The sequence below is a fragment of the Tachysurus vachellii genome, chromosome 1 (genome assembly GCF_030014155.1).
Source record: "Tachysurus vachellii isolate PV-2020 chromosome 1, HZAU_Pvac_v1, whole genome shotgun sequence".
Taxonomy (NCBI): domain Eukaryota; kingdom Metazoa; phylum Chordata; class Actinopteri; order Siluriformes; family Bagridae; genus Tachysurus; species Tachysurus vachellii.
This window is the reverse complement of record NC_083460.1, coordinates 40,348,811-40,372,843: the sequence shown is the minus strand read 5'-3', so window position 1 is coordinate 40,372,843 and position 24,033 is coordinate 40,348,811. Positions and strand designations below refer to the sequence as shown.

At 40.7% G+C, this 24,033-nt stretch overlaps 5 protein-coding genes across 9 annotated transcripts in view; 3 read left to right on the top strand and 2 right to left on the bottom strand.

Annotated features, from left to right (window-relative positions):
- Positions 1 to 24,033, top strand: part of tmppe (transmembrane protein with metallophosphoesterase domain) — a 298,028-nt gene that overhangs the window by 1,464 nt on the left and 272,531 nt on the right. Inside the window, exons 3-5 of one of the 2 annotated variants that reach the window (XM_060867081.1) lie at positions 93 to 258; positions 1,170 to 1,309; positions 1,906 to 2,101. In XM_060867081.1, the coding sequence (XP_060723064.1) occupies positions 93 to 258; positions 1,170 to 1,309; positions 1,906 to 2,096 (497 nt within the window). In that variant the 3' untranslated portion in view covers positions 2,097 to 2,101. Of the gene's footprint in view, positions 1 to 92; positions 259 to 1,169; positions 1,310 to 1,905; positions 3,092 to 24,033 lie in introns of those variants that run through there. The other variant, XM_060867019.1, reaches the window with a different exon arrangement.
- exosc6 (exosome component 6) lies at positions 3,787 to 4,754 on the bottom strand. Its single transcript, XM_060865579.1, has one exon. It carries the CDS (start codon positions 4,711 to 4,713, stop codon positions 3,883 to 3,885), a length of 831 nt encoding a protein of 276 aa, XP_060721562.1. The 5' UTR covers positions 4,714 to 4,754; the 3' UTR covers positions 3,787 to 3,882.
- On the top strand, positions 5,678 to 10,721 carry slc38a8b (solute carrier family 38 member 8b). Its single transcript, XM_060885223.1, has 10 exons — positions 5,678 to 5,875; positions 6,881 to 7,079; positions 8,004 to 8,154; positions 8,266 to 8,367; positions 8,968 to 9,025; positions 9,132 to 9,246; positions 9,457 to 9,604; positions 9,693 to 9,892; positions 9,989 to 10,040; positions 10,552 to 10,721. The coding sequence occupies exons 1-10, from the start codon at positions 5,678 to 5,680 to the stop codon at positions 10,652 to 10,654; spliced, it is 1,326 nt and encodes a 441-aa protein (XP_060741206.1). The 3' UTR covers positions 10,655 to 10,721.
- aph1b (APH1B gamma secretase subunit) lies at positions 12,003 to 18,273 on the top strand. Its single transcript, XM_060867529.1, has 6 exons — positions 12,003 to 12,182; positions 13,901 to 14,071; positions 14,164 to 14,237; positions 16,389 to 16,511; positions 16,601 to 16,728; positions 17,039 to 18,273. Exons 1-6 carry the CDS (start codon positions 12,070 to 12,072, stop codon positions 17,204 to 17,206), a joined length of 777 nt encoding a protein of 258 aa, XP_060723512.1. The 5' UTR covers positions 12,003 to 12,069; the 3' UTR covers positions 17,207 to 18,273.
- The window catches only part of herc1 (HECT and RLD domain containing E3 ubiquitin protein ligase family member 1), a 49,473-nt gene continuing 43,798 nt past the window's right edge, over positions 18,359 to 24,033 (bottom strand). For all 4 annotated transcript variants that reach the window (XM_060865730.1, XM_060865891.1, XM_060865809.1 and 1 more), the window contains exons 68-78: positions 23,222 to 23,324; positions 22,902 to 23,071; positions 22,368 to 22,506; positions 22,123 to 22,292; positions 21,145 to 21,314; positions 20,809 to 20,974; positions 20,641 to 20,717; positions 20,086 to 20,338; positions 19,767 to 19,919; positions 19,108 to 19,413; positions 18,359 to 18,946 (exon numbers count right to left, since the gene is read on the bottom strand). In XM_060865730.1, the coding sequence (XP_060721713.1) occupies positions 18,761 to 18,946; positions 19,108 to 19,413; positions 19,767 to 19,919; positions 20,086 to 20,338; positions 20,641 to 20,717; positions 20,809 to 20,974; positions 21,145 to 21,314; positions 22,123 to 22,292; positions 22,368 to 22,506; positions 22,902 to 23,071; positions 23,222 to 23,324 (1,893 nt within the window). In that variant the 3' untranslated portion in view covers positions 18,359 to 18,760. The remainder of the gene's footprint in view (positions 18,947 to 19,107; positions 19,414 to 19,766; positions 19,920 to 20,085; positions 20,339 to 20,640; positions 20,718 to 20,808; positions 20,975 to 21,144; positions 21,315 to 22,122; positions 22,293 to 22,367; positions 22,507 to 22,901; positions 23,072 to 23,221; positions 23,325 to 24,033) is intronic.

The following is a 24,033-nucleotide window of genomic DNA, read 5'->3' as shown; positions in this document are numbered from 1 at the left end:
AAGGAACCTGGTTTGCTGAAAGATTCAGACATAAACACGGTGTGTGTTTGTGTGTGTATGTGTGTGTGTGTGTGTGTGTGTGTGTGTGTTAGGGAACCATGAGTACTACACCGCTGATGTGGACAATTGGTTCGAGTTTCTGCGCTCGAAGGGAATAGAACCTCTACACAACAGCCATGCTCGTGTGTTCAGACCCGGACAAACGCAGGACTGGTTCTGTCTCGCTGGAATCGATGACCTGGAAGCTAGCATGCTGCGGTGAGCTTTATTATTGATTATTTATTTCACTTTTCTTTCATATCTCTGATTTCTTTTTATTTTATGTGATTTGTTTACATATTTAATAAAAACAATCATTTGGGATATTCAGGATGTTTGATCTGGGGTGTTATTCAGAAATAATGAGATGACAGGGAACATATTTCAGAATACTTACTTACTTGTGGCAGGAAAGAGAGAGAAACAAAGACAGACAGACAGACAGGGGGAGAAAGAGAGGGACGTGGCCAGAATGTGAGAGAGAGAGAGAGATGAAAAGTGACAAAGATGGATAGAGAGAAAAAGACAGAGTAGGAGACAGAAGAAGAGAGACACAGACAGTCAGGCGGCTACAGGGAGAGACAGTGAGTCTTAAACTAATGTGCTGTTACTCTGATTTCCACATTTTAAGTCTTTCCGTGTCATTTTTTTTTCCTGAACAAATCTGACCGCATTTTTAGTGTTAATTTATTATCAATGTGCATTTTCACATCCATGAGTCTGAATCAGAGTGAAATTGATTCCTTTGGTTCAGTTGTAGTATAGAACCTTAAAAAGCCACAGATCTTTGTCTGAGATGTGTGTAAGGCTGAAAGCATGCTCAAAAATGACAAACGTTTACAAGTTACAGTGTGTGCTTGTAGGTCTCATAAAAAAAAAGCAGTTTTCATTTGCTGCAGTGAGTCGCTTCAGAGTCGACTCACTGTCCGGATGGAGCCCACTTAATCACAGACTTCTCCCCTGACTACAGAACCGCACTGAAGCGGAGAACACAACAGTGTGCTCAATAAACACTGAAGAGACCTGACACATTTACAGTTTTATAAATAACAAAGTTTTTAAACAAATCATCGTATCACTGCACCACTAGCATGTAGAATTATCATGTTGGTGCTTTTCTTCGGTTCCAGGTATCCTGGTCACGGGATGGATGTTGAGAAAGCCCTGAGTGGTTGTAGCGAAGATCGTCCGATTGTCCTCCTGGCTCATCAACCTCACGCTGCTAAACAAGCGCTCCAGCAAAGACCAGATATCAACTTAGTGCTGTCAGGTACACACTCTGCTCATGTCTCATTCCACATTAATATCAGTAACATTTTGTCATTTAGATTTATGGTTCAGATTTGTATGAACAGAATCAGTTCAAATAAACTCCTAAATAATAATGACATATTTATTCATTTACAAACATTAAGTACTGGTCCATTAATATTTAATTAAGCCATACTAAATGCTATTATTTTATTAGTAATTATTAATTAATTATGATCATTTCAAAATTTTCGCTTTTGGTCTAAATAATTGAAATTGCATTTTTTTAAAATAATTATTATATGTATTATTAGATTATTCATTAGTAATTAACAAAGATCAATTAATTCATGTTTAATTACACTAGTGTTTGTTGATTATGAGCATTAATGTTATTTAATTCATTGGTGTGTGTGTATATATATATATATATATATATATATATATATTTATTTATTTATTTTTTAAATAATAATAATATATTATATATAATGTCTATATTATTTCATTATTATTAAGGGATCTGAACCAGTGATATTAATCATGAGCAAGACCAAAATCTGATTTCAACCAACAAAACTCAAAATATTCTGCCTTTATTTGTATGACGTTCAGGTCACACTCATGCTGGTCAGCTCTTCCCTCTCACTGTCCTGGCGTTCCTGATGAATCCGTACTTCTGTGGACTTTACCGCATCTCGGAAAACACTATGATCTACGTTACTCCTGGAACGGTTTATTACGGCATTCCAATGAGAATCGGCAGCCGCGCAGAGATCACACAGATCACATTGAAATCACACTGAGTGTAAACACACTCTCACACACACACACACATACGTTTGTTTGTATGCTAGAAAAAGCCTTTTTTTTTAGCTAATTGGTTTAAAGGTTGTTTGTGTCATAACCCATAATAAGATGAATAAGAACAATTTGTTGTCTCTGTTATCACTGCGTCATTCACAATCACTAATGAATTCAATACATTCACACCTGCGAGCAACAAAGCTACACAGTGCCATGATTTCAGTGACGAAACAACACTTTTTATTAATTTTATGCAAATTACTAAAGAAGCGTCAAATACGATTGATTCCTCGGACCGAATCCTAGCACTCGACTCTGAGCTCGGGTTATTGTCCTCATCCTCCTTGTATCTGTGTTGGGTCTCAGTTTCCTCCAAGCTCCAAAAAACAATTGTAGGTGGATTTATGACGTTAAACTGCCCACATGTACAAATGTGTGTGCGTGAATTCCCAGCTCACACACAGCTTTCCCAGGATAACATTGGACCCACTACGGCCCAGACTAGGATGAAGGGTTTACTGAGGATAAATGAATGACTAGAAGCCTTTTGTCACGAATACATTACATTTTTCACATATCCCAACTTTGGAGGTTGGGATCAGAGCACAAGGTCCGCCATGATACAGCACCTCTGGAGCAGTGAGAGTTAAGGGCCTTTCTTAAGGGCCCTACATTGGCAGCTTGTCAGTGCTGGGTTTTGAACCCTGTTCCTCCGATCAAGAACCTTAACCACTTGAGCTCAACTGCTTGTCCTTTACTTTAGCTAAAGAAATTAACAATAACATTCTTGTAATTGGTGTAAATCCAGACCATATGACTGTCTGCTGTCAGTTACTGAAGCTATGTGGACTACAAAAAGTGCACCTGAGGTCACACACAGACCTAATCTAGCTTGAGTCAGGGTTTCTAGAATATAGTTCGGATTATTTAATTGCCATTCATATGATATATGTATTGTTTATTATTGCTGTTTAATTAAATATTATTCACATGATTGACTCTGTCCTTTTTCTAAATTAGACGGTGACCGTCCGAGACCTCGAGCTAGCGGGTAAACGTTAACGCAGTAATAAGGAGATTTTTTCTTGGTAATTTGTCAAATTTTATTCTCCTTTGCTGTATCTGTCCTGTGAGTTGCTGCTGTTGGTGGATTGTAGACGAGGGAAAAAAGGTTCATTATTTTATAAAAACTTTAAGGGTGTTAGCTTATTAGCTTAGCTATCTAGCTAATGTCTGTAGTATACAAATATTATGGATTGTATATTTATACAGTCCGGTCTTATGTAAAATTTATTCACAGGATTAGTTCAACGTTTTAATTATATATCACTAGTCTTTATAGAATTATACGTATGACTAACACTCAAAATTCATATTAAGTTAGCATTAAGCTAACTAGATAACACACTTCACCTCACGCTAGCTAAAGTGTGAGGTTGTGTTCGTGTAAACTTGTGCAGAAATGTATCACGTTTGCAGAAACGTCCTTAAATACGCGAGAGGTTTTAGAACAAAACGTCACTTTCAGGCAGAAAAAAAAAATGAAAGAAATTTAGAGAAATGTTTAAAAACTTTAACTATAAGGTTTTTAAAATCCCAAATTGTCAGACAGAACATAATCCCACCTTATAATAACTTGTATATTTTGTGTGAGTGAAGACACAAAGCCCATAAAACACAGAATAACTCTGAAGGTGTGAAACTTTTTTTATTGAATCTTTCAGAATTGTTGGAAATCAAATCACGGTACAAAAGTGAACTCTGATTAAAGGGAGACAGAAGGAGTCATTTTTCTGGTGGTGGAGGTGCTTTCTGTTTCACTGCCCTGAGGATGGCGTGTTGCACCACCGGGTACAGCTTGTGACAGCCGTCCATACACGTTCTAACGGCCGCCGTTATCGTGTCCTCGCGCATCTCGCCGTCCGCCTGCAGCCCGGAGATCTGGTTGAGGTTGGGTAGAAGAGCCACCGTGACACGTCCCTGGTTTTCTTTACTGCCCTGTTCCATCTCCTCCTCCTCCTTCAGGTCGGGGTCCACGAGACACCGGTCTCCGTCCTGCCTCAGCGCGCAGCCCAGCACCGTGTCGTACATCTCGATCCCTGCGTCCGCCAGCGCCATGGACGCGCACGTCACCGCGTGCGCCAGAACGGACCCGTCGTTCTCCAGCACTACGACGTTCACGTCGATCTGTGCGCGTGGGTACCGGTGCAGGCACACGCCGGGCTGCAGGCTCTCCGTTAGCGCCGTGGACACGTCGCGCTCCTCTGCGCTCTGCATCCAGGCGCCGCGCTTCGGGCACGAAAACGGCGCCAGACGGAAGTCGCACGCGAGGCGTCCGGTTTTCATGTCGGTCTCGTCCTTGCGCTCGGCTTCGCGCGGACCGAACACCGAGCAGATGATCTTCGTGTTACCGGACTCGAGGTACGCAGAACCCTTGGCCTGGCTCACGAGACCACAGCGCGAGAACACCGGGCGAACATCACCGTTTCCTCGCGCGCCCCGTCTGCCGCCGCCGCCGCCTCCAGCCGTCTGTGGCACCGGAGCGAGAAATAATAACGGAGACTGTGATACCTCCGGTCCACGGATACGTCTAGTATCAACCGGCATGTTGCACATGAGCACCAAACCGGAAACGATGATGTTTTTGGGTTGTTTATTTGAACCGTGGCGGATTTTAATCATTAGCGCCACCTACAGGACCGGAGTGTCATCGTATAGAGTCGTAGGTGATGTTTGTTCATTTGTGTTTATTTATAGTAAAAGTTTAAATTAAGTGAAAAATTGTGTACAATTTATAAATAAATAATGAGAATTTATTTCAGCTTCTCATAACTGGAAAACATTTTAGAAACCTGCTTTGGTCCGAATTGTGTGTGTGTTTGTGATTTGGTTGCTTTTTTATTATTATTATTATTTTATAGCCAATAATTATTCACATACTTATAAATCGGTGAGTCTGACGGACACGTCACGTGACTGCGATTCTAATCATTCTCACTTACCTTAATATGTACACACACTTACAGAGCGCACTTTTCTTCGAATGCACTTATTCTTCAAATAAGTGTGTGTGTGTGTGTGTTTAATGTTTCTTTTTAGTTCATATGAAAATCACTGTAGTAGTGATGTGTCATTCAGAAATGAATCGACTCTTTGAGATGACTCTTTTATCTGGACACAGAGAGCTTACTTGCATCTACGTGCCATTTTTTAAATTTTTGTTCTTTATGTCTTTCTAAAAATCAGAACGAGTACTAAGCATAACGTTGCAAACTTGCGCGTGCAATGCTTCTTCATATAACCGACTCACAAGCCACGGGTCAGGTCAAAAACTAGCAGATCTCTTCAACATTTCTCACCTGAGTGCTAAATTTAATCTATAAGTGCCTTAACTTGGAGCGTGTGCACTGTATAACGAAGAGCCGGTCGCTGTTGGGGTGAACCGGACCAGTATTTACTCTGCACTTGCACAGAGCTCTTTGTCGGTGAAGTTCGGTATCACCGGTGGCGTCTCTGTCCGGTTGCTTTACCCTTCAGCACTACACCACACTTGTTCGTGAAGAGCTGAGCACGAGGCAGCATGGAGGAACTGGCGCGTGAGAGCATCCGCAGCATCAGCTTGCTGTACAAACCAGCGCGAGACACGGATGCACAGCGTCTCGGTTCCTTCGGTGCGGTTTTCATCATGCTGAAGTCAGCACTTGGTGCCGGACTCCTCAACTTCCCCTGGGCTTTTGAGAAAGCAGGAGGTGTGAGCAGAGCCATCAGTGTAGAAATGGTAAGTTCATGTACGCTTCTCACATCCTCTGTACTCATGGAGCATTTTCCTTTAAACGTTACGAGTCAAAAAGGACTGAATTAGGCGGTGATTATATATGCACGAATATTCAAGATTATGCAAATTTCTAAATGCCCCCAAGCCCTGCTACGAAACAATTGGGTTTAGAGTATCAGAGTCTTCAGAGTTCTTCATCATCATTTTCTCAGAACAGCCAAACATCTACTGTTACCATGACAACCGCTGTACATTCATTAGCACAATGGTTGCTGCATCACAGGTTTCCACATTCGATCCTGAGCTCCTGTTAACGTCTGCGTGTTCGTGTGGGTTTCCCCTGGTTCTCCGTTTTCCTCCTCGACCACGTTTTATACGGAACGACTAGAGTAAATGTCCTTCCAGAATTTCTTACTGTTTTGCATATGTTGTGGAATTTTATAGAATACTGTAAATCCAACTTCTACACAAAAGTAACAATGCACAGCGAGTTCTTTCACCTCAGTTTCCCCCATGATGCTGGACATAAAGCTGGACACAGAATCAATAAAAGAATGTGAGGGAGAGAGATAGATAATGAATGAATGTGTGTATGTATAAGAGTTGTGAAAGAGAAAGATTGTGTGTGTGTGTGTGTGTGTGTGTGTGTGTACGTACACTTTTCTCATTAAGGTGTAAATTGCATGCTGTATTTCACATGATATTGCTAATAGTGTGTGTTTCTGTGTGTGAGTGTGTTCTTGTCTTTATCTATCTATCTATCTATCTATCTATCTATCTATCTATCTATCTATCTATCTATCTATCTATCTATATTATGTCAAATAAAGCATACAAAAGAGCGTGTTGTGCAGCCTATATCACATTAATTGTTTCTAGGATCCAATTTGAAAGGATTTATTTTATTTCAGTTTAATTTTGAGAATCTTTATTAGTACACAGCATAGAAAGGAAGTTTGTGGGGTTTTTTTTGTATCAGAACTGAGTCAGGTTTTTTCTCCCCCTCAGGTGTCTTTGATCTTCCTGATCAGCGGCCTGGTCATCCTCGGCTATGCCTCTTCTATCAGCCGACAGAGCACATATCACGACGTGGTGAAAGAAGTGTGCGGCCGCAGGATCGGGTATCTCTGTGAGATATGCTTCGTCTTTAACCTCTTCATGATCTCTGTGGCGTTCCTCGTGGTGGTACAGGACCAGCTGGAGAAATGTGAGTGAGTGACTGTGTGTGGTGTGTGTGTGTGTGTCTGTGTGTGTTTTAATGTTTCTTTTTAGTCCATATGAAAATCACTGTAGTAGTGGTGTCATTCGGAAATGAATCGACTCTTTGAGATGACTCTTTTATCTGGACACAGAGAGCTGACTTGCATCTACGTGCCATTTTTTAATTTTTTGTTCTTTATGTCTTCCTAAAAATCAGAACAAGTACTAAGCATAACGTCGCAAACTTTGTCTGACTTTCTCACTGAGTCAGTGAGTCAATTGTAAAACAAAAGAATCAAGTCAAATGATTCATCATTTATAGCAGTGGATGTAATAGCTTGTGCATATGTTTTAGTATCATATTAAACAATGTTACTAGTCTTTTACTGGTTGTTTCTTCATACCTGTAAGCCCGAGTTAGTCGGATTGGCCTGGTGATGATATTACATGATGGTGGATTTTTCCTTATATTCTGAAATGAAGTTAATCCAAGATAAAGCTCAAACCTCAGGAGGTGCTTATTTAATGTAAACAGGATTAAATCACTTATTTAGAATTTAGATTTATCAGCAGTCAATATTAATAATTCCTTATAATATTAATTACAATTATTATTATTATTATTATTATTATTATTAAATAATAAAATAATAATAATTCATAAAAAATATATATATAATATTTCTTAAATGTGGCGAGGTCCAAAAATAAGACGATGATACACTGGAAATGAAAAATAAAGTAATTAATTTCTTTACATACATATATATATATATATCCTTTGCTCATGATGTGATTCCTGACTTTGAGGCTTAAAGCTTTGCACAATTATCTCAATCGGTGTAATCAGGCTAATCTATTCCGGATTCATCTGTTAGGTTAAAATCTGACGTTCATTCATTTGTAATCGAATGTCTTTGTGTGTGTTTAGTGTGTTTGTCTGTATATGAAATGGTGACTGGAGCGAACATGATGCCCTATCACTGGTATACAGATCAGAGCTTCTCGCTCTTCATCGTGTGCCTCATCATCATCCTCCCTTTGTCCATCCCTAAAGAAATCAGCATCCAGAAATACACCAGGTGTCTATCAGAGTGAACTCCGTGTAATATTACTTTAATTAATTGTTAATTTCTTTAAGAGATGATTACCGTGTGTGTGTGTGTGTGTGTGTGTGTGTATGTGAAATGCAGTGTATTAGGGACTCTGGCTGCTACGTACCTCAGCGTGGCTGTAATCGTTAAATATTACCTGAAAGGGGAGCACAAGGCTGATCTCCGTCCTCAACACACAGGGTGAGTGTGGACATGAGCCAAAGATCAAAAAACCTCTTGATTACAATTTTCTTAAAATTTTTGAATGTAAATTTTAGTTTTAATATTTAATGTTTAAACAAATTGGTCTAGTTTCTTAGTTTTGAAGGAAAAAATCTACTCGGATAAAGCTTTAAATGTTTCTACAGAAGAACGACTGAAGGACACTGAAGTGTCATGAATTTGTTCTGTTTCAGAAGATTTTTGTTGTTACCAGAGTGAGCTCTTCAACAATGGTGTGTGTGTGTGTGTGTGTGTGTGTGTGTCTTCTGTTCTCTCAGCTATAAACAGTGGTTCCCTCAGTAGTCTCTCTTTATTCTCCATCTTTATGTTAATAAGATTATGAAATTAAACCCAGTTTGTTCCACATGTTACTGAGAAACACACAGAAGTGTAAACTCGTCTGTCCTGAAGATGTGGAGAACTTCCAAGTTCCAGCTTCACATCTGACTGAAACACAGAGCTCACACTGGAGACTCTTTCCACGCATGTCTCCTTAAAGACGAGAGATTTTTTTCAGACATTTTCCAATCCGTTTCTTATCAGTGAAAACATCTAAAATATTGAGTGTCTGTGCTGCAGGTTAGACTCGTGGGCCTCCATGTTCAGCGTCGTTCCCACCATCTGCTTCGGCTTCCAGGTGAGATTCGAGATTCTGTTTGACCTTTAATTCGGGTATATTTATTACACTTTCTCCTGGATATATCAACTGTGTGTGTGTGTGTGTGTGTGTGTGTGTGGTTTAGTGCCATGAAGCCTGCATTGCCATTTATAGCAGCATGGAGAACAAAAAGATCAGTCACTGGGTCTTCATCTCTGTGACATCCATGACTTTCTGTCTGCTCATCTACACTCTCACAGGTGAGTCAGCAGTAATGCCATGTGTAATGTCGCCTCTATCACCTGTAATGTCACCTCGGATATCAGCAGTTGTGTCTACTGTAATGTCTCCTGTATCTTCTGTAATGCCACCGACATTACCTGTAATGACACCTGCAATGTCTCCTGTATCACCTGTCATTAACACGGTTGTATAAGGGAATAAAAACCGTCTGTCTGTCCTGATGACAGGAGTGTTCGGTTTCCTCACTTTCGGACGGGGCGTGGCGTCGGATATCCTGATGTCGTATCCTGGAAACGATGTGGTGATGATCATCGCCAGGCTGCTGTTTGGGATATCAATTATCACAATCTATCCCATAATACTCCTCCTGGGAAGGTGCACAGACTATAAATGTATCTTATCAGACACACACACACATCCCGACACACACCTCCCTCTGTACAACATTGTTCTCTTAAATCAGGACCGTCATCCTGGCGTTGGTGCTGCGTTACCAGGAGCGACGTTCCATAGTTACGGTGGAGTTCGAGTGCCGTTGTCGGGTCCTTCTGACCGTCCTGTGGATCGCTGTGACGCTTCTCATCGCTGTCTATGTTCCAGACATGAGTGACGTCATCAGTGTGATCGGAGGAATCAGTGCCTTCTTTATCTTCATTTTTCCTGGTGATACACACACACTTACCCACACACAGACACACAAATAAACGGCAAAAAATATGAAGAAATGGGACTAACATTGATTTGAAACCTCTCTTACAGGACTGTGCCTCATTTTTGCCATGCAGACAGAAACATTAGATCACAGATTAAAGTGAGTGACGATTTTATGAATTTAAACAATTCTTACATTGCATTTCACTTTCATCACTATGTTGCAGTCGTGCCACAGTGAAATACAATGACTGTCCGATCACAGCCGAAAGCCGGACTCAGGAGGTGTGGCTTTCCTCGAAGAAGGGATGAAGTTTCTGGAACAATCTTTATTTCTTTCCTCGATCCTAAATCAAACCTCATCATTACACTTTCCAGAGTTGTTACTTAAAGATGACAAAATAATACATTAATTTGAATAAAACACAAAGTGATGCTTTCTCTTTTCTCTTCCTTTACCAAGTGTGTGGAAGAGGATGATATGCATTTCTGACACAAATTCAGTTTGATTGAATTATTTTTCAGAAAAAAAAAATTAATCCCTTAATCAGTCCTCAAGTCCTGAACGAAAAGCTGTACTGTTTATGTACCTCGCATCCAGTCATGGAATCCCCTCCATAAACTCTAAACATTTCCGTTTCTATTAAAAGTCTTTTTGGGTTTTCTTACAGGATGTTCCTGACTGGATGGGGTGTTGTCACTGTCGTTGTTGGAACCTTCATCTTTGGCCAGAGTACCACCATCGCTGTCATGGAGCTCGCTCACAAGGCTTGAGCATCAACATCATCATCATCATCATCATCATTATTATTATTTTTTACACAAGATGCTGACTCTGTGGATGGAGGACATTTAAGAATTCTTCCTACTTCCTTCTATCATCCACAACTTTTATCATTTCTGAGTAAATATAATGAGCAATTTAATCAGGAACATGTTTCACTAAATCCTCTGACATGAGAATAAATAAATCTAGTTTTGTTTTGAGCCTTAAAACCTATCCTGATTATAGAGAGTGGAATTTTTTCCCACCTTTCAGACTTTTCCAAACAGCAAGAGAACATTTTATATCAGTGAATGGGGATCTTTTTATGATTGGATCCAACAAACATGCAACAAAAAATGTTTTTTAATTGTAATTTTAATTGTTTTTCGACGGTGGAAGTCAGTGTGAGTGTAAGCTGTGTTGCTGAACTAAAATGAGTATTTTTTGTATTATTGTTATTAGTAGTAGTAGTATTTAATTGCCCTTGATACTGAGATTATATATATATAATAAAATAAATGTTTCATGATGTCTATAAGGAGATGATTTGTTTTTAAAAGATAAAGTATTTCCAGTATTTATTTTATCTTTTTACTTTAAATATTTTCACTGTTTTTAAAGTGAAATTCTTGAATATCCTTCTGTACAGTTTATCTACGGGTGTGAAGACAACGTGAAATGATGTTTATTGTTTATTTCAATTTGAGATTCTTTACCTTGAGCTCAGGCTGTAAATCTGACACTGGTTCCTGCCAATATTAATGAGTTTCAAAGAAATTAAAAGCTTGCTCTTTTTATGGATAAACAATAATGTGCACGTGTCCATGTACAGTATAGCACTGATATTTCCTTCCATACTTTTTTCTCATTTTATAATATACACCACTAGTGGTTTAAGATAAGATATAACTTTATTCGTCCCACAATGGGGAAATTTCTCAATTAGATATGCAGATTGTATTGGATTCTTCAATATTGTTAATGTTAAAATACAAAACGTTTGCATTAAATCCTGTGGAATAATGGAAGATCCCTGGGATATATATAATAAATAATTGATCATTATTAAAGCTGTTACTTTAATGTAATGTTTTTTTTCTGTCTCTAACTTTTAAAAAAATGGACCTTTAGTTTGTAAATGACTTTTATTTTGTAAATGTTTCTTCTGCCATTTTCCATCACTGGGCTAAGATGCTAAAGCTAAAAATGATTTAAGTTTAATTTTGTACATTCGGATATATGGTTATATTTCGTATAGAAGTCAATACATTAACGTCTTGTGTTTAAGCCCTATGCTTAACAACTCTAACTGTTTTTCTCTTATTGTAAATAATTATATACCCGCTCAGGGGAAAATATATATAGGCTGACCGGAAGTATAGGCTACATTACTTCCGGTAGAGGTGCATTTTTGAGTTTAACGATGACGGCGGCGGTGTTTTTCGGCTGTACTTTTATCGCCTTCAGTCCCGCTGTAGCGTTGTTTATGCTCACTATCGCCCAAGATCCTCTAAGGGTTATTTTCCTCATCGCGGGGTGAGTAAGTTTAACAACACCCCGCTGTGCTTGTTAGCTAACAGGCTAACAGGGTTAGCTAGCAGTGTTAGCATCATACTGATGACGCGGTGTTTATAAAGTGCGCGTGATAGAGTCTAAACTTAACTCGGTTCAGCTGTGGATTTTAGTAACTTAGTAAATTATCCTGTGTGGATTTTAACTAACCACCTATTTGTTTAGTAAATTAAGCCCGTTTAGGGGTGTGTTAATTGTCTCTTGTGTTAAATTCTGTTCAGCTGTGAAGTCACCGGGTCACGTGACATGCGTTTGTGTCATTAAGAGTTAATTTATTGACGGTCCCTAAGTGACTGTTGTGTTTATCAAACTAACTTCACCTCGGAATACTTACATTGTGTGGATGTGCAAATTCACAATAATGCAAATATATTATACTAGAACATTATTTTGGTAAAAAAAAAAAAAACATACTGTGAATATGCAGACATCATTTCACAAGATGTGTGTGTGTGTGTGTGTGTGTGTGTGTGTAATATATATATATATATATATATATTAGTGTATATTTAGACATCATATATTTATTTATTCCTACATACAGACTACATACACACGTATAGTGGATATAAAAGTCTACACACCCCTGTTAATATGGGAGGTGGCAATATTTTGTCCAGGAGTCTTGTATTTGGAGCTATACATTATTCCATCCACCCTGATTAAAACCGCAGTTTTCCAGCTGAAGAAAAGTCGAAACGTGATGCTGCCACCACCATGCTTCACTGTGGAGATGGTGACTTTTTCTCTTTGGTCTCGTCAGATCATGACACCCATTCCACATGGTTTTGGGACACTGGATGTATTTTTTGCAAGCTTTAGTTGCGCTTGGGTGTTTTTGTTTGTTTGTTTTGTTTGTTTTTTGGGTTGAAAAAGCTTCCCTCTTGCTCTCCTCGCATCATCTAAGATAAGTGAACAATTGAGAGATTGTCATCACGTGTGAAGAGCAATCAGTTCTTGATTGCTGAAGAGCAAACGGAAATTGCTGCGATTCTTTTAATGTTGCTCTAGGCCTCTTCAGCCTTCTTCACCAGTTTTCTCCCGGACTTCTCATCACTTTTAGGAGGATGTCCTGTTCTTTGTAATGTGCTGTTGGGCCATATTTTCTCCATTTAGTCATTTTGTTTTTAAAGAGTTACTTTGGATATTCAGTGTTTTTTTGTAACCTTTCAACAGTCTAATTCTGTACCTGCCTCGTAAGCTCTTTACGGCTCAGAGGTTTTGCAGATGGATGTTACCAAGATGTCAAAAAAGCCCACAGGAGTAGTACTTTATTTGGGGTTTAATCAGTCACTTTACCTGGTGACTGGTGTAATAATTACTCAACATGAGTGTGAATGTGAGTGAGTGAGAGTGTAAATGTGATTTGGTTGATTCTAAACACTGCCACACATCAGCAAATAGGTTATGTACATTATTTATCTCTCTCCCCCATGTTAAATTCTAACATGATTTATCTTGATTAAATTTTTTTTAAATCCACTGTACATGCATAGAAATGCAGGATTCTGTCATTATTCATTCAAGAATATTCAGAAATCTGCATATACAGGCATTGCACACGCATAGGAATGTACAGGAACCTTAGGAACGTGTCAGAGAGATGAGGAACTTTTTTATTATTTGTTTATTGTCATTTCCTTTTGTACTTACACTGTTGTTTTTGTGTCATGTTTGTCAAGAGCATTTTTCTGGCTCGTGTCTTTGTTGCTGTCGTCGTTGGTGTGGTTCATCTCTGTACAGATCAGTAATAAAGACAGCAGCTCGCAGCAGAAAGGCCTGCTCGCCTTCGGAGTGCTGCTGTCTGTCCTGCTACAGGAACTCTTCAGATTCGCCTACTATAAACTCTTAAAGTGAGATTGAACTCAAACACATACACACTTAAAAAACAGGAACGCTAGCATGTGGTTTTATTTTTATAACATTCCCCTGATTTGGTTTACAGGAAAGCAAATGAAGGTCTGCTGGCCATCAGCCAAGAGGAGACTATGCCCATCTCCGTTCGCCAGCTGGCTTACGGTACTACATCTCACTTAATCCGCTTAATGTGCATATTCAGATTAAAAACTGCTTTAATCACACATTTGTGAGGTTACAGTTAATTGTAGTTCATACTTAAGATCTGTAAAGATGTATGCAAAGTCTTCAGCAAACGGAAGATAATCAAAGCCAAAGCCCCAGACGGCGTCTTTTCAGCCTGCCTCAAAACCTGCGCTGTCCAGCTATCATCCATCTTCACATTGATCTTCAACAGATCACTGGAGCTGTGCAAAGTCCCTTCCTGCCTCAAACGCTCCACCATCATCCCTGTACCCAAGAAACCAAAGATCACAGGACTAAATGACTACAGACTCGTTGCTTTAATGTCTGTGGTCATGAAGTCATTTGAGAGGCTGGTGTTGAAGGACATCACTGGACCCCCTGCAGTTTGCTTACCGAGCAAACAGGTCTGTGGATGATGCTGTCAACATCGGACTGCACTACATCCTCTAACCTGTGGACAAACCAGGGAGTTATGAAAGGATCCTGTTTGTGGACTTCAGCTCTGCCTTGAACACCATCATTCCAGGTACCATCCTGAATAAACTGACACTTCTCTCTGTACCCACCTCCATCTGTCAGTGGATCACCAGCAGCAAGTGAGGATGGGAAAACTCGCATCCAACATCCACACCATCAGCGCTGGAGTTCCTCAGGGCTGCGTTCTCTCCCCACTGTTTTTCTCTCTCTACACAAATGACCGCATTTCTAAAAACCCCTATGTCAAGCTCCTGAAATTTGCAGATGACACTACAGTCCTCAGTCTCATCCAAGACGGAGACGAGTCTGCATACAGACGAGGGGTTGAGCAGCTGCGGTCACAACAACCTGGAGATGAACATGCTCAATACTGTGGAGATGATAGTAGACTTCAGAAGAAACCATCAACTGAAAGTTGACACTCAACTGTTATTGAGTCGGTTCTGTGCTCTTCTATAACTGTTTGGTTTGGTTCCAGCAACAAATCAGATTTAAGAAGACTGCACCAGACAGCAGAAAGGATCATTGGTGTTTATCTGAGCAACCTTCAGGACTTCTACAACTCTAGAGTGAAGAAACGGGCAGGTAACATCATTACAGACCCCTCTCGCCCCGGCCACAACCTGTTTGCACTTCTCCCTTCAGGAAGGCGCTACAGATCTCTGTGTACTAGAACACCTCCATGCCATGTTCGGTTTTAATCAGCTGACACAGGGATTATTACCGGTGTTCTGTAATTCATTCTCCATCTGTAATTACTGCCTCTGTAAATATGTACATCCTTACTATTTAAATGTTTACTGTTCTCATGCCGAATACAGCTGATTCTGATAGTTCAGACAAAGCAGTACTATTAGAGAAGTTAGTTTAAAGTGTGTGAATGCGTGCGTTTAACACCGAGTCGATGTATCAGTTGTTGTACTCGGGGCAGTCGTGGCCTAATGGTTAGAGATTCTGACTCCTAACCTGAAGGTTGTGGGTTCGAGTCTCGGGCCGGCCACGACTGAGGTGCCCTTGAGCAAGCCACCGAATCCCCCAACTGCTCCCTGGGCACCGCAGCATAAATGGCTGCCCACTGTTCACGGTGTGTGTGCACTTTGGATGGGTTAAATGCAGAGAACGAATTCTGAGTATGGGTCACCGTACTTAGCCGTATGTCACGTTGAAGTTGAAAGTCAAGTCAAAGAATGTGAAAAGTGAAGTGAAAAAAGCTGCAGTTTACGTGAAGTCAGGAATCCTACAGCTCTGACAGAACGAATCGGTTGAACTGACTCACGAGTCAAGGTGAATCAAATTTGTTTTGGTGAATAAACAGAAATGATAGAATTTAGATTAGAGCCTGTTATCTAATTCCGAAACCCCTACAAATTAGACGTTCGATTAAAACCCCGATTCTCCGTCATGACCGGTTTATTAAAGCAATAACAATCATGTAAACGATTCAGTTCTGAAGGAGTTCAATAAGCAGAGTCATTTACAGATTGTCGAAGTCTCAGAATCTCCTTTAAAAATAACAATGACCGTAAACAGCTTGTTTGTTTTCATCACTAATGCTGTTAATTTTGCAGCTTGAACATATTACGGGACCAACAGCAAGAAAAAGTGACACGACAATTTGATGAAATGTTTTGTGCGTGTGTGTGTTTTCAGTGTCTGGTCTGGGATTCGGGCTGATGAGCGGCGCGTTCTCGGTGGTTAACATCCTGTCTGACTCTGTGGGTCCAGGGACTGTGGGCATCCACGGAGATTCACAACATTACTTCATTTCTTCAGGTGAATAACCTGTGTGTGTGGGTGTGTGTGTGTGTGTGTGTTTCATTGTTTGGTTTAAAACATGTCATTTTTTTTTTTCTCCTCTGCAGCCTTCATGACTCTCGCTATAATTCTCCTGCACGTGTTTTGGGGCGTCGTCTTTTTTGACTCGTGCGAGCGTCAGAGGTGGTGGTCACTTGGAGTTGTGGTGTGCAGTCACCTGTTAGTGTCATGCTTGGTAAGAAACACACACACACACAATACATGAACACAGACCAACACAATAGGACAGAGAGCGAGACATGCATGCAGAAAGAAAATAAGGGACCACGTGATGAGAGCCGCACAAAGACAGCGAGACAGAAAGAGACTTACAGTGAGGCACATACACATGGACAGACGAACAGAAAAACAAATAGAGCTGAAAGAGTGAGTCAGATACACCGAGAGAGAGACGGAGACACACACACAGGTTCCTGCTGTCTCTTTAGTTCTGTGTAATTTCTGTGTAAATGCTTAGGACCTCTTATACGTTTTTTTTGTTCCAGACGTTCGTGAACCCGAAGTACGAAGGCAGTCTGATCCCCACCTACATGGTCGTGTGTGTGATGGCCGTTTGGGCGTTCTTCTGTGCCGGTGGCTCTATGAGGAACCTCAGACTTTGTCTTTCCTGCAGGGACAAAGACTTCCTCCTGGTCAATAACAGGCAGAGATAACAGCATCTTATTTTTCTCTCTCTCTCTCTCTCTCTCTCTCTCTCTCTCTCTCTCTATAAAGACTGGAGCTCAGCCAGTTCACGAATCTTCAGACTCTTGCTGTGGGACTGGAGATTTTTCTTTTTCTTAGTGTTTGGCACTTTTTTGTACCCGTTTCCCTTTCTGTCCCTGTACCTCAACTCTTTATCTGTTTGGGACAGAAGGAGAACGAGTTTGTAAACTAGCTTTTTTTTTTTTTTTTTACGTTTAATAGTTTTGTGTGTTGATTCGGTGTTCTTTGTGTTTCTCAGTGATTTTACTGAGAAATTGGTTTTGAGATCCACACAAGAGTCGAAACCCTGAGCAGTAACTGACTACAGAAGCCTGGAGGAGGACATCTCGTTTTTTTTTTTTTCTTTTTTGGTTTGTTTTTCTTTACACTCGAGAAAGTAAAACATCAGTGTAGAAATCAGTCTGCTGATTCGAGGTCTTTGCATCTTTTTTTTTTTCTTACATAAAACATGTTTATGTAAATGTAGTCCAATTTTAAAACTAAAACGAATTATGTGAAATAATCCTATAATAGTGATATTAAGGCTGGCCGTGAGACTGTAGCTCTCATCTGTAGCGCTTTAACTCTTTAATTAAAATGATCGGTCTCTAAAGATAATTATATATATATTTATATATTAACATAAAATTAAATCAAGTACTTGTCATAGCCCTAATTTAGCTGTATTTATTTACTTTATCTTGTACGTAAATCTTTGAGTTTATGAAGTAGGAAGATAAGTGTTCACTTTCTATTTTGCTGACACTAAATTACATCCAAAAAAAAACAACTCTTAATTATTAACATCTTCACTTTATGATTAAGTGTGAACGAGACGAAACAGTGACGTTTTGTTGTAAATATTTGCAGTGAAATTACCTTTAAAAGTGAAGGATATTGACGTATTTTATTAGCTGATTGAAGTCTGCTCTGCTCTTCTTGCTGTTTCTAAGATTCTGACTACTGTAACCTCGGCCGTGTGGCAGAACCTTTATAAAATGCAGCAGAAACAATTAAAGGTTGAATATAAACAACAGACGTTAGATAACTGTTTATGTGACTCTTTCTACTACTTTGCACTTTTTTTACCTTTCGCTACAAACGAAGGGAATTAAAAGCGGTTCCGAGTTTGAAGCTTTTAATTGTTGCACTATTACTGAAGGCAATTCCAGAAAAATTAAAACGAAATAAATATGGACTTAAAACAATTTCTAATGAAGCATTATACACAATGTACAATATGGTTTCCTTTTATCTCTAGACCAGTTTTTTTTTTTGTTTTGTTTCTTTAAGTAAATTCAAAAATGCAGAAAAATCCTTTTTAAAAAAAGAGTTGAGAAGAATTGAGAAATAAAGCAGAAAAACACGATGTTTCACAATTGATACTGTGGCTTTCGTTAACTCCACCCGACTGCTTTAACAGCTAATAAAGGAAGTGAAAAATAAAAACCAGTGAGTTTTGCTTTTATCGTTTAAAAAGAGCCGAATCGGAGTTCGGTGTGTCTTTGTGCCTTGTGGCTCGGTCAGTAGTCGGTGTCCGAGCCCTCCGTGTTGTCCACGTTCCGAGACAGCATGTAATTGTCCATGTCGATTGAACGACAGTTATTGATAGCGTATCGTAGCCGCTCCGCCATCACTGATTGGCTGGAGTAGGGCGGGAGGCGGAGCTGGAAGAAACAGGTCTGGGATGTGGGAAGACTGTCGTATGGCTGTGGAGAGAAAAGGAGAGTGAGAAGAAACAAAGTGTGTGAGAGAGGAACTGTGATTGGGGGGAAAAAACGTAATAGAATGTGTGAAAGAGAACGAATGGGTCTGAGAGAGAAGACACAGAAGAGATAGAAAAAAGTGTGTGTGTGTGTGTGTTTCTTACCCGGTCCACCTTCATTATCTGGAAGCGCTGTGAGATGTCAGCCGTGTTAGCAGGGAGGCGCGAGCGTCCGGAGACGAAGCGCATGAACAGCATGCGTTCCTCGTTAGAGAACTCATCGAGCGTTTGCCAGAACCACTGAACCAGCTGTTGCTGCTCCTCCACCTCCCGATAACGTACCACCTTCTTCAGCACCTCCACACTGATCTCCGCCAGACCACACACCATCTGCTCCAACTGCCGAGCGGTCAGCAACGAGAGCAGAGGCACCGGCACGATCCACGACATGCCTTCTCGCACAGCTGCCACCTGGTACCCACACACACACACACACACACAATTCTTAGTCGACGTGCAGCACGACTGTCAACTCCAGAATTATTGGCAGCCTTGAAGTCCAAATGTCTTGCAGCCCAACCAGTGTCTGTCAACCGCTAAATCAATCCCTCCGTGATAAATATTTTATTATACAAAACATGCATCGCAGAAATACCGGAGGACGGAACTAAATTAAAAAGAACTGAAATAATTGATTATTAATCTGGGAGGAGGAATAAAATGAACGTGATCCTTTTTTCTTGGTCCTTTCATTCTTTATATTGTGTACATAATAAAATGTAACCACAGAGTCTATTAATGATAGCACACACACACACACCTACCTGACGGTCAAGCTCGTGTAGCCGGTACTCTATGGCACGTTCTACATACTCTTTCCTGTTGGAGAAGGTCAGAGGGATGCTGTTTCCTCCTGGAATGATGGGCACCATTTTCCCATCAGCACTCTGACCCACAAATGAGTCCAGAGGAATCATCTACAAAAAGAACAACACACAGCTGATGTACTACACACTATGTACATACACTAGGTACTCTGTACTCTAGTAAAAAGTGTGTGTTCGGGTACCCACGCATCTTTGTGTGTGTGCGCCCTGGTATTTGTGTGAGTATGTGTGTGTGTGTGTGTGTGCGTGCGTGCACCTCGTGGAAGTTCTGCTCAGTGATGCTGCTGTCCTCCAGGTGCAGGATGCTGTTGAGTGTCTGGACGTACAGCAGGTCCACCTCCTCCAGGTCCTCCAGCATCAGCGGGATGCAACACAGCTGCTTCCACACCAGCGGAGCCAGATGCAGGTCCAGAGGTTTCTTGGTGCGAATGGCCACGCCCATCAGGATACCCAGGAATTTAAACTGCAGCAAATGCTCATCCAGACATGCTGAGGGGTTCAGCAGGAACCTGGAACACACACACACAATCAAAAGAGCTTTCAGTTTAATGAAATAATAGAGATCTTAATTGCCTTAATTTAATTGAACTTGTTTTTTTTAATTAGATGAGAAGATATTTATTTATTTATTTAGTTAGTTATTTATATGCTGGATTTATTGACACCCACAAAACTACAGTACTTACTTTCCTTAATGAGGCTAAATTGTCCAGCATCATTAACACTGCTTTGCTGGTTAATGTTAGTTAATGCTGGTTAATGTTAACATGGTTACAGGTACAACATGTATGTACACAGTAAAACTCCTGACCTGTCTCTGTTGTAGCCCACTTCTGCCGTGGCATTAGGAGAGGGGATGAGCAGGTCCACCACACCGGTTTCAAGCTCCTACACACACACACACACACACACGCACACACTGTGTTATGGTCATGTCTAGATAAACATTTTTACTCCAGGAATCTGAAGGTGACCGCACCTGACACATTTCAGTAATCGTGTCATCAAAAACTCCTCCTGCGTCGTCTGCTCCCTCGCCTACCAGCTTCACCTTCCACGCCCGAGAAGGCAGCCTGAGATCAGACGCGTTCAGCTTCACTACCTGCCGAGCGATCTGCACAAAAATGGGCTTACACTTCCTCCCGCTTCACATGAGAGAGTGTGAGAGAGAAAGAACAGAAACATAAATGAAAACAGAAACTCATAAGATGTAAATAGATCAAAATATAATGTCTTTTCTTTAATAAAACAAAATCATCAGGCTGCTGTTTTATAAGAGGACTTAAACCCTTTAACCCTTTGTGCTGTTACTGACCGAGTGGAGATTCTCTTGACGGTGATTTGAGGGCCGTAATTCTTGCCCTGAACCATGGTCTTACCGATGGAGCGAACCATCGGCAGCATGTACACACGTGGAGCCAGCAGAGGGCGCAGCTGCCCCTGGACAATACCCCATGTTCCAGGGTTATAATGAGACGTGCAACTCTGAAACACACCACACACCTCGGTTTAAAGTGATAATAGACTATATAAAGTTTCTTTATGGTCTAAGAGTTTCCTTAAGGTGAAAGAAACAAAATGGACAAAACAGCCAATCGGCCATTTGCATTGTGATACTAAATATAATGATGTTTGTGTTTAATAATCTCTCAATTCTTAAGTGAAGTTGTTTGTTTAGGTGTGTACTCTAACAATCTCTGTATTTATAAAGTCCGCAGGAATAACAGCGGTGTTTACTTCATTCATTCATTCATTCATCTTCTACCGCTTATCCGAACTACCTCGGGTCACGGGGAGCCTGTGCCTATCTCAACCGTCATCAGGCATCAAGGCAGGATACACCCTGGACGGAGTGCCAACCCATCACAGGGCACACACACACACTCTCATTCACTCACGCGATCACTCACTACGGACAATTTTCCAGAGATGCCAATCAACCTACCATGCATGTGTTTGGACCGCGGGAGGAAACTGGAGTACCCGGAGGAAACCCCCGAGGCACGGGGAGAACATGCAAACTCCACACACACAAGGTGGAGGTGGGAATCGAACCCCCAACCCTGGAGGTGTGAGGCAAACGTGCTAACCACCAAGCCACCGTGCCCCCCGTGTTTACTTCATTTGATCGTTAAACTTATCCATCAAGCTAAATTTTCCCAAAACTTGTGTGCAGACGCATGACAGAAAATGATAATCAAGTCCCTTTAAGTTCCAAACAATAATCCTGTAAAAATGTGGCAAAGCTCAGTGTGGAGTGGATACGTGTGTGTACAGGTGTGTGTGTGTGTACCTGGTTGTTAGGGCTTAGGTTTAGCAGTCTCCAGGAGGAGTACATGAGGTCAGAGAAGTGGTAGAGCAGACGCAGCCGAGCTCGGAGCGCCTCCATGTTGATGTCTCTCAGAGCTCCATACTGTGGAGGCACACTCAGGGGCAGACCGAGCTGCAGCGGCATGGACGAGCCTGTACAAATCACGGTTTAGACACAGCTATAGGCCGTGTGTGCGTGTGTGGGTGTGTGTGTGTGTGTGTGTATACCTGGTGCTCTGGGTGGAACTGACGGAGCGGTCCATGCGGCACTGTGACAGCGTCCTGCAGAAATCTGCTGGATGTTTTTACCTTGCAGAGCCGTGACGAGAGTCGGCTCTCGTACGTGGTTAGTGTGGCCTAATCCGAGCTAAACACACACACACACACACACACAACACCATCATCATCATCATCATCATCATCTAAGAAAACTGTTAAACGTTTACACACGGGTTTGTTCTTCATAATTCCTCCGTTTTAATCTCTATCCAATAACAACACTGAGCTCTTAACTAGCACGAGCTTAACATTCAGCCTGGTTTGTTCTCTAGATTAGATTCACTACCAGGAGTAACGTGCTTTTATTATTCTTTATTTCACACACTGGAATATTCCCAACATCATAAATCTCTTCATATTCACTCACAAATAAAACATTTTTCCACCTTTTTCTCACTTGCTTGCAAACTCAAAACCAGACTCTTGTGATTTGAGTACTAGTTTTACAGGACCAGCTACATTTCATGTAACACGTGAGTTTACCTGCCCCTCTGAGTTGCTCCCCCAAGCGTAAACGTCTCCTGTAGATGCCAGCACGAGTGTATGCTCTGCCCCGACTGCAACATCCTTGATAAACACACCCACCAGGGCGGGGACCTGCTGCGGGCGGTTGTGATTGCGAGCACGACCCTCTGGGAGACCGATCAGGCGATCTATGATAGTGTAAAGTCAAAACAGATATGTGAATCACTTAAACCACAAAAGTGTGTGAATTTTTAGTTTATTTTAGGATTAATCCAGCATTTTCACTTCAGGAAAAGAAAGAGGGAAAAAAAAAAGAACAAGAGAACAGGTGAACGTACCTTGTCCAAAAGTGTAAACATTTCCGTCTATGGTCAAAGCCACAGAGAACTGGGTTCCACACGCCACCTTCTTAATTCCGATACCACACAGAACGTCCACTTTCTAGAAGAAGAAAAAAAACCTCTGTATCTTAAAGGGTGTAAAAATTGTAAAGTTCACTATTGACTTTATTGGCATTTGGATCCGATTCAGAATCGATTCATTAGGATTCAGTTCGTGATGTTAAATCTTCAGGACAGAAGGAGGCTTCGTTTTAATCTTATTAAAGTCGCCATAAATACAAAATTGTTGTTGCATTTATTATATATATATATATATATATATATATATATATATATATATATATATATATATATACACACACACACACACACACACACACACACACACACACACACACACACATACGTGAGCCTAAAGTTTATCTAGAAAATAGTTTGCTCCAAAACAAACACCAAGCACACATTGAGAAGACACACTTCAGTTTCTAATCAGATTTTCGGAAAAGGAAATGACTTGTTTCGCTATGAAGAACAGATGAAGGAGAAAAAAAAAAAACAAACATTCACAAGTGAATCCAAAGGCCCGGTTTACTACAAACTGTCAGGTAAACAAAAAAGGGGGAGGGGCCACTCGATGTATCCCGACCTGACTTCCTGTTTATGGCTGCTACAACATAAATGAGGACTTGTTTTGTTGACATTTCAACAACATAAAATGTAACTATAAACAGATAAAAAAAAAATACTCAAAGAAACTCAAGCAATATTTCTCATGGCCCTCTCTAACACACACACACACACACACACAC

Coding starts and splice junctions, on each gene's coding strand:
- exosc6 (XM_060865579.1), bottom strand. CDS start 4,713: ATGTGCAACATGCCGGTTGATACTAGACGTATCCGTGGACCGGAGGTA.
- slc38a8b (XM_060885223.1), top strand. CDS start 5,678: ATGGAGGAACTGGCGCGTGAGAGCATCCGCAGCATCAGCTTGCTGTAC. Junction 5,876..6,880: donor GAGCCATCAGTGTAGAAATG/GTAAGTTCATGT, acceptor TCTCCCCCTCAG/GTGTCTTTGATCTTCCTGAT. Junction 9,605..9,692: donor ATAATACTCCTCCTGGGAAG/GTGCACAGACTA, acceptor CTCTTAAATCAG/GACCGTCATCCTGGCGTTGG.
- aph1b (XM_060867529.1), top strand. CDS start 12,070: ATGACGGCGGCGGTGTTTTTCGGCTGTACTTTTATCGCCTTCAGTCCC. Junction 12,183..13,900: donor GTTATTTTCCTCATCGCGGG/GTGAGTAAGTTT, acceptor ATGTTTGTCAAG/AGCATTTTTCTGGCTCGTGT. Junction 14,072..14,163: donor GCCTACTATAAACTCTTAAA/GTGAGATTGAAC, acceptor TTTGGTTTACAG/GAAAGCAAATGAAGGTCTGC.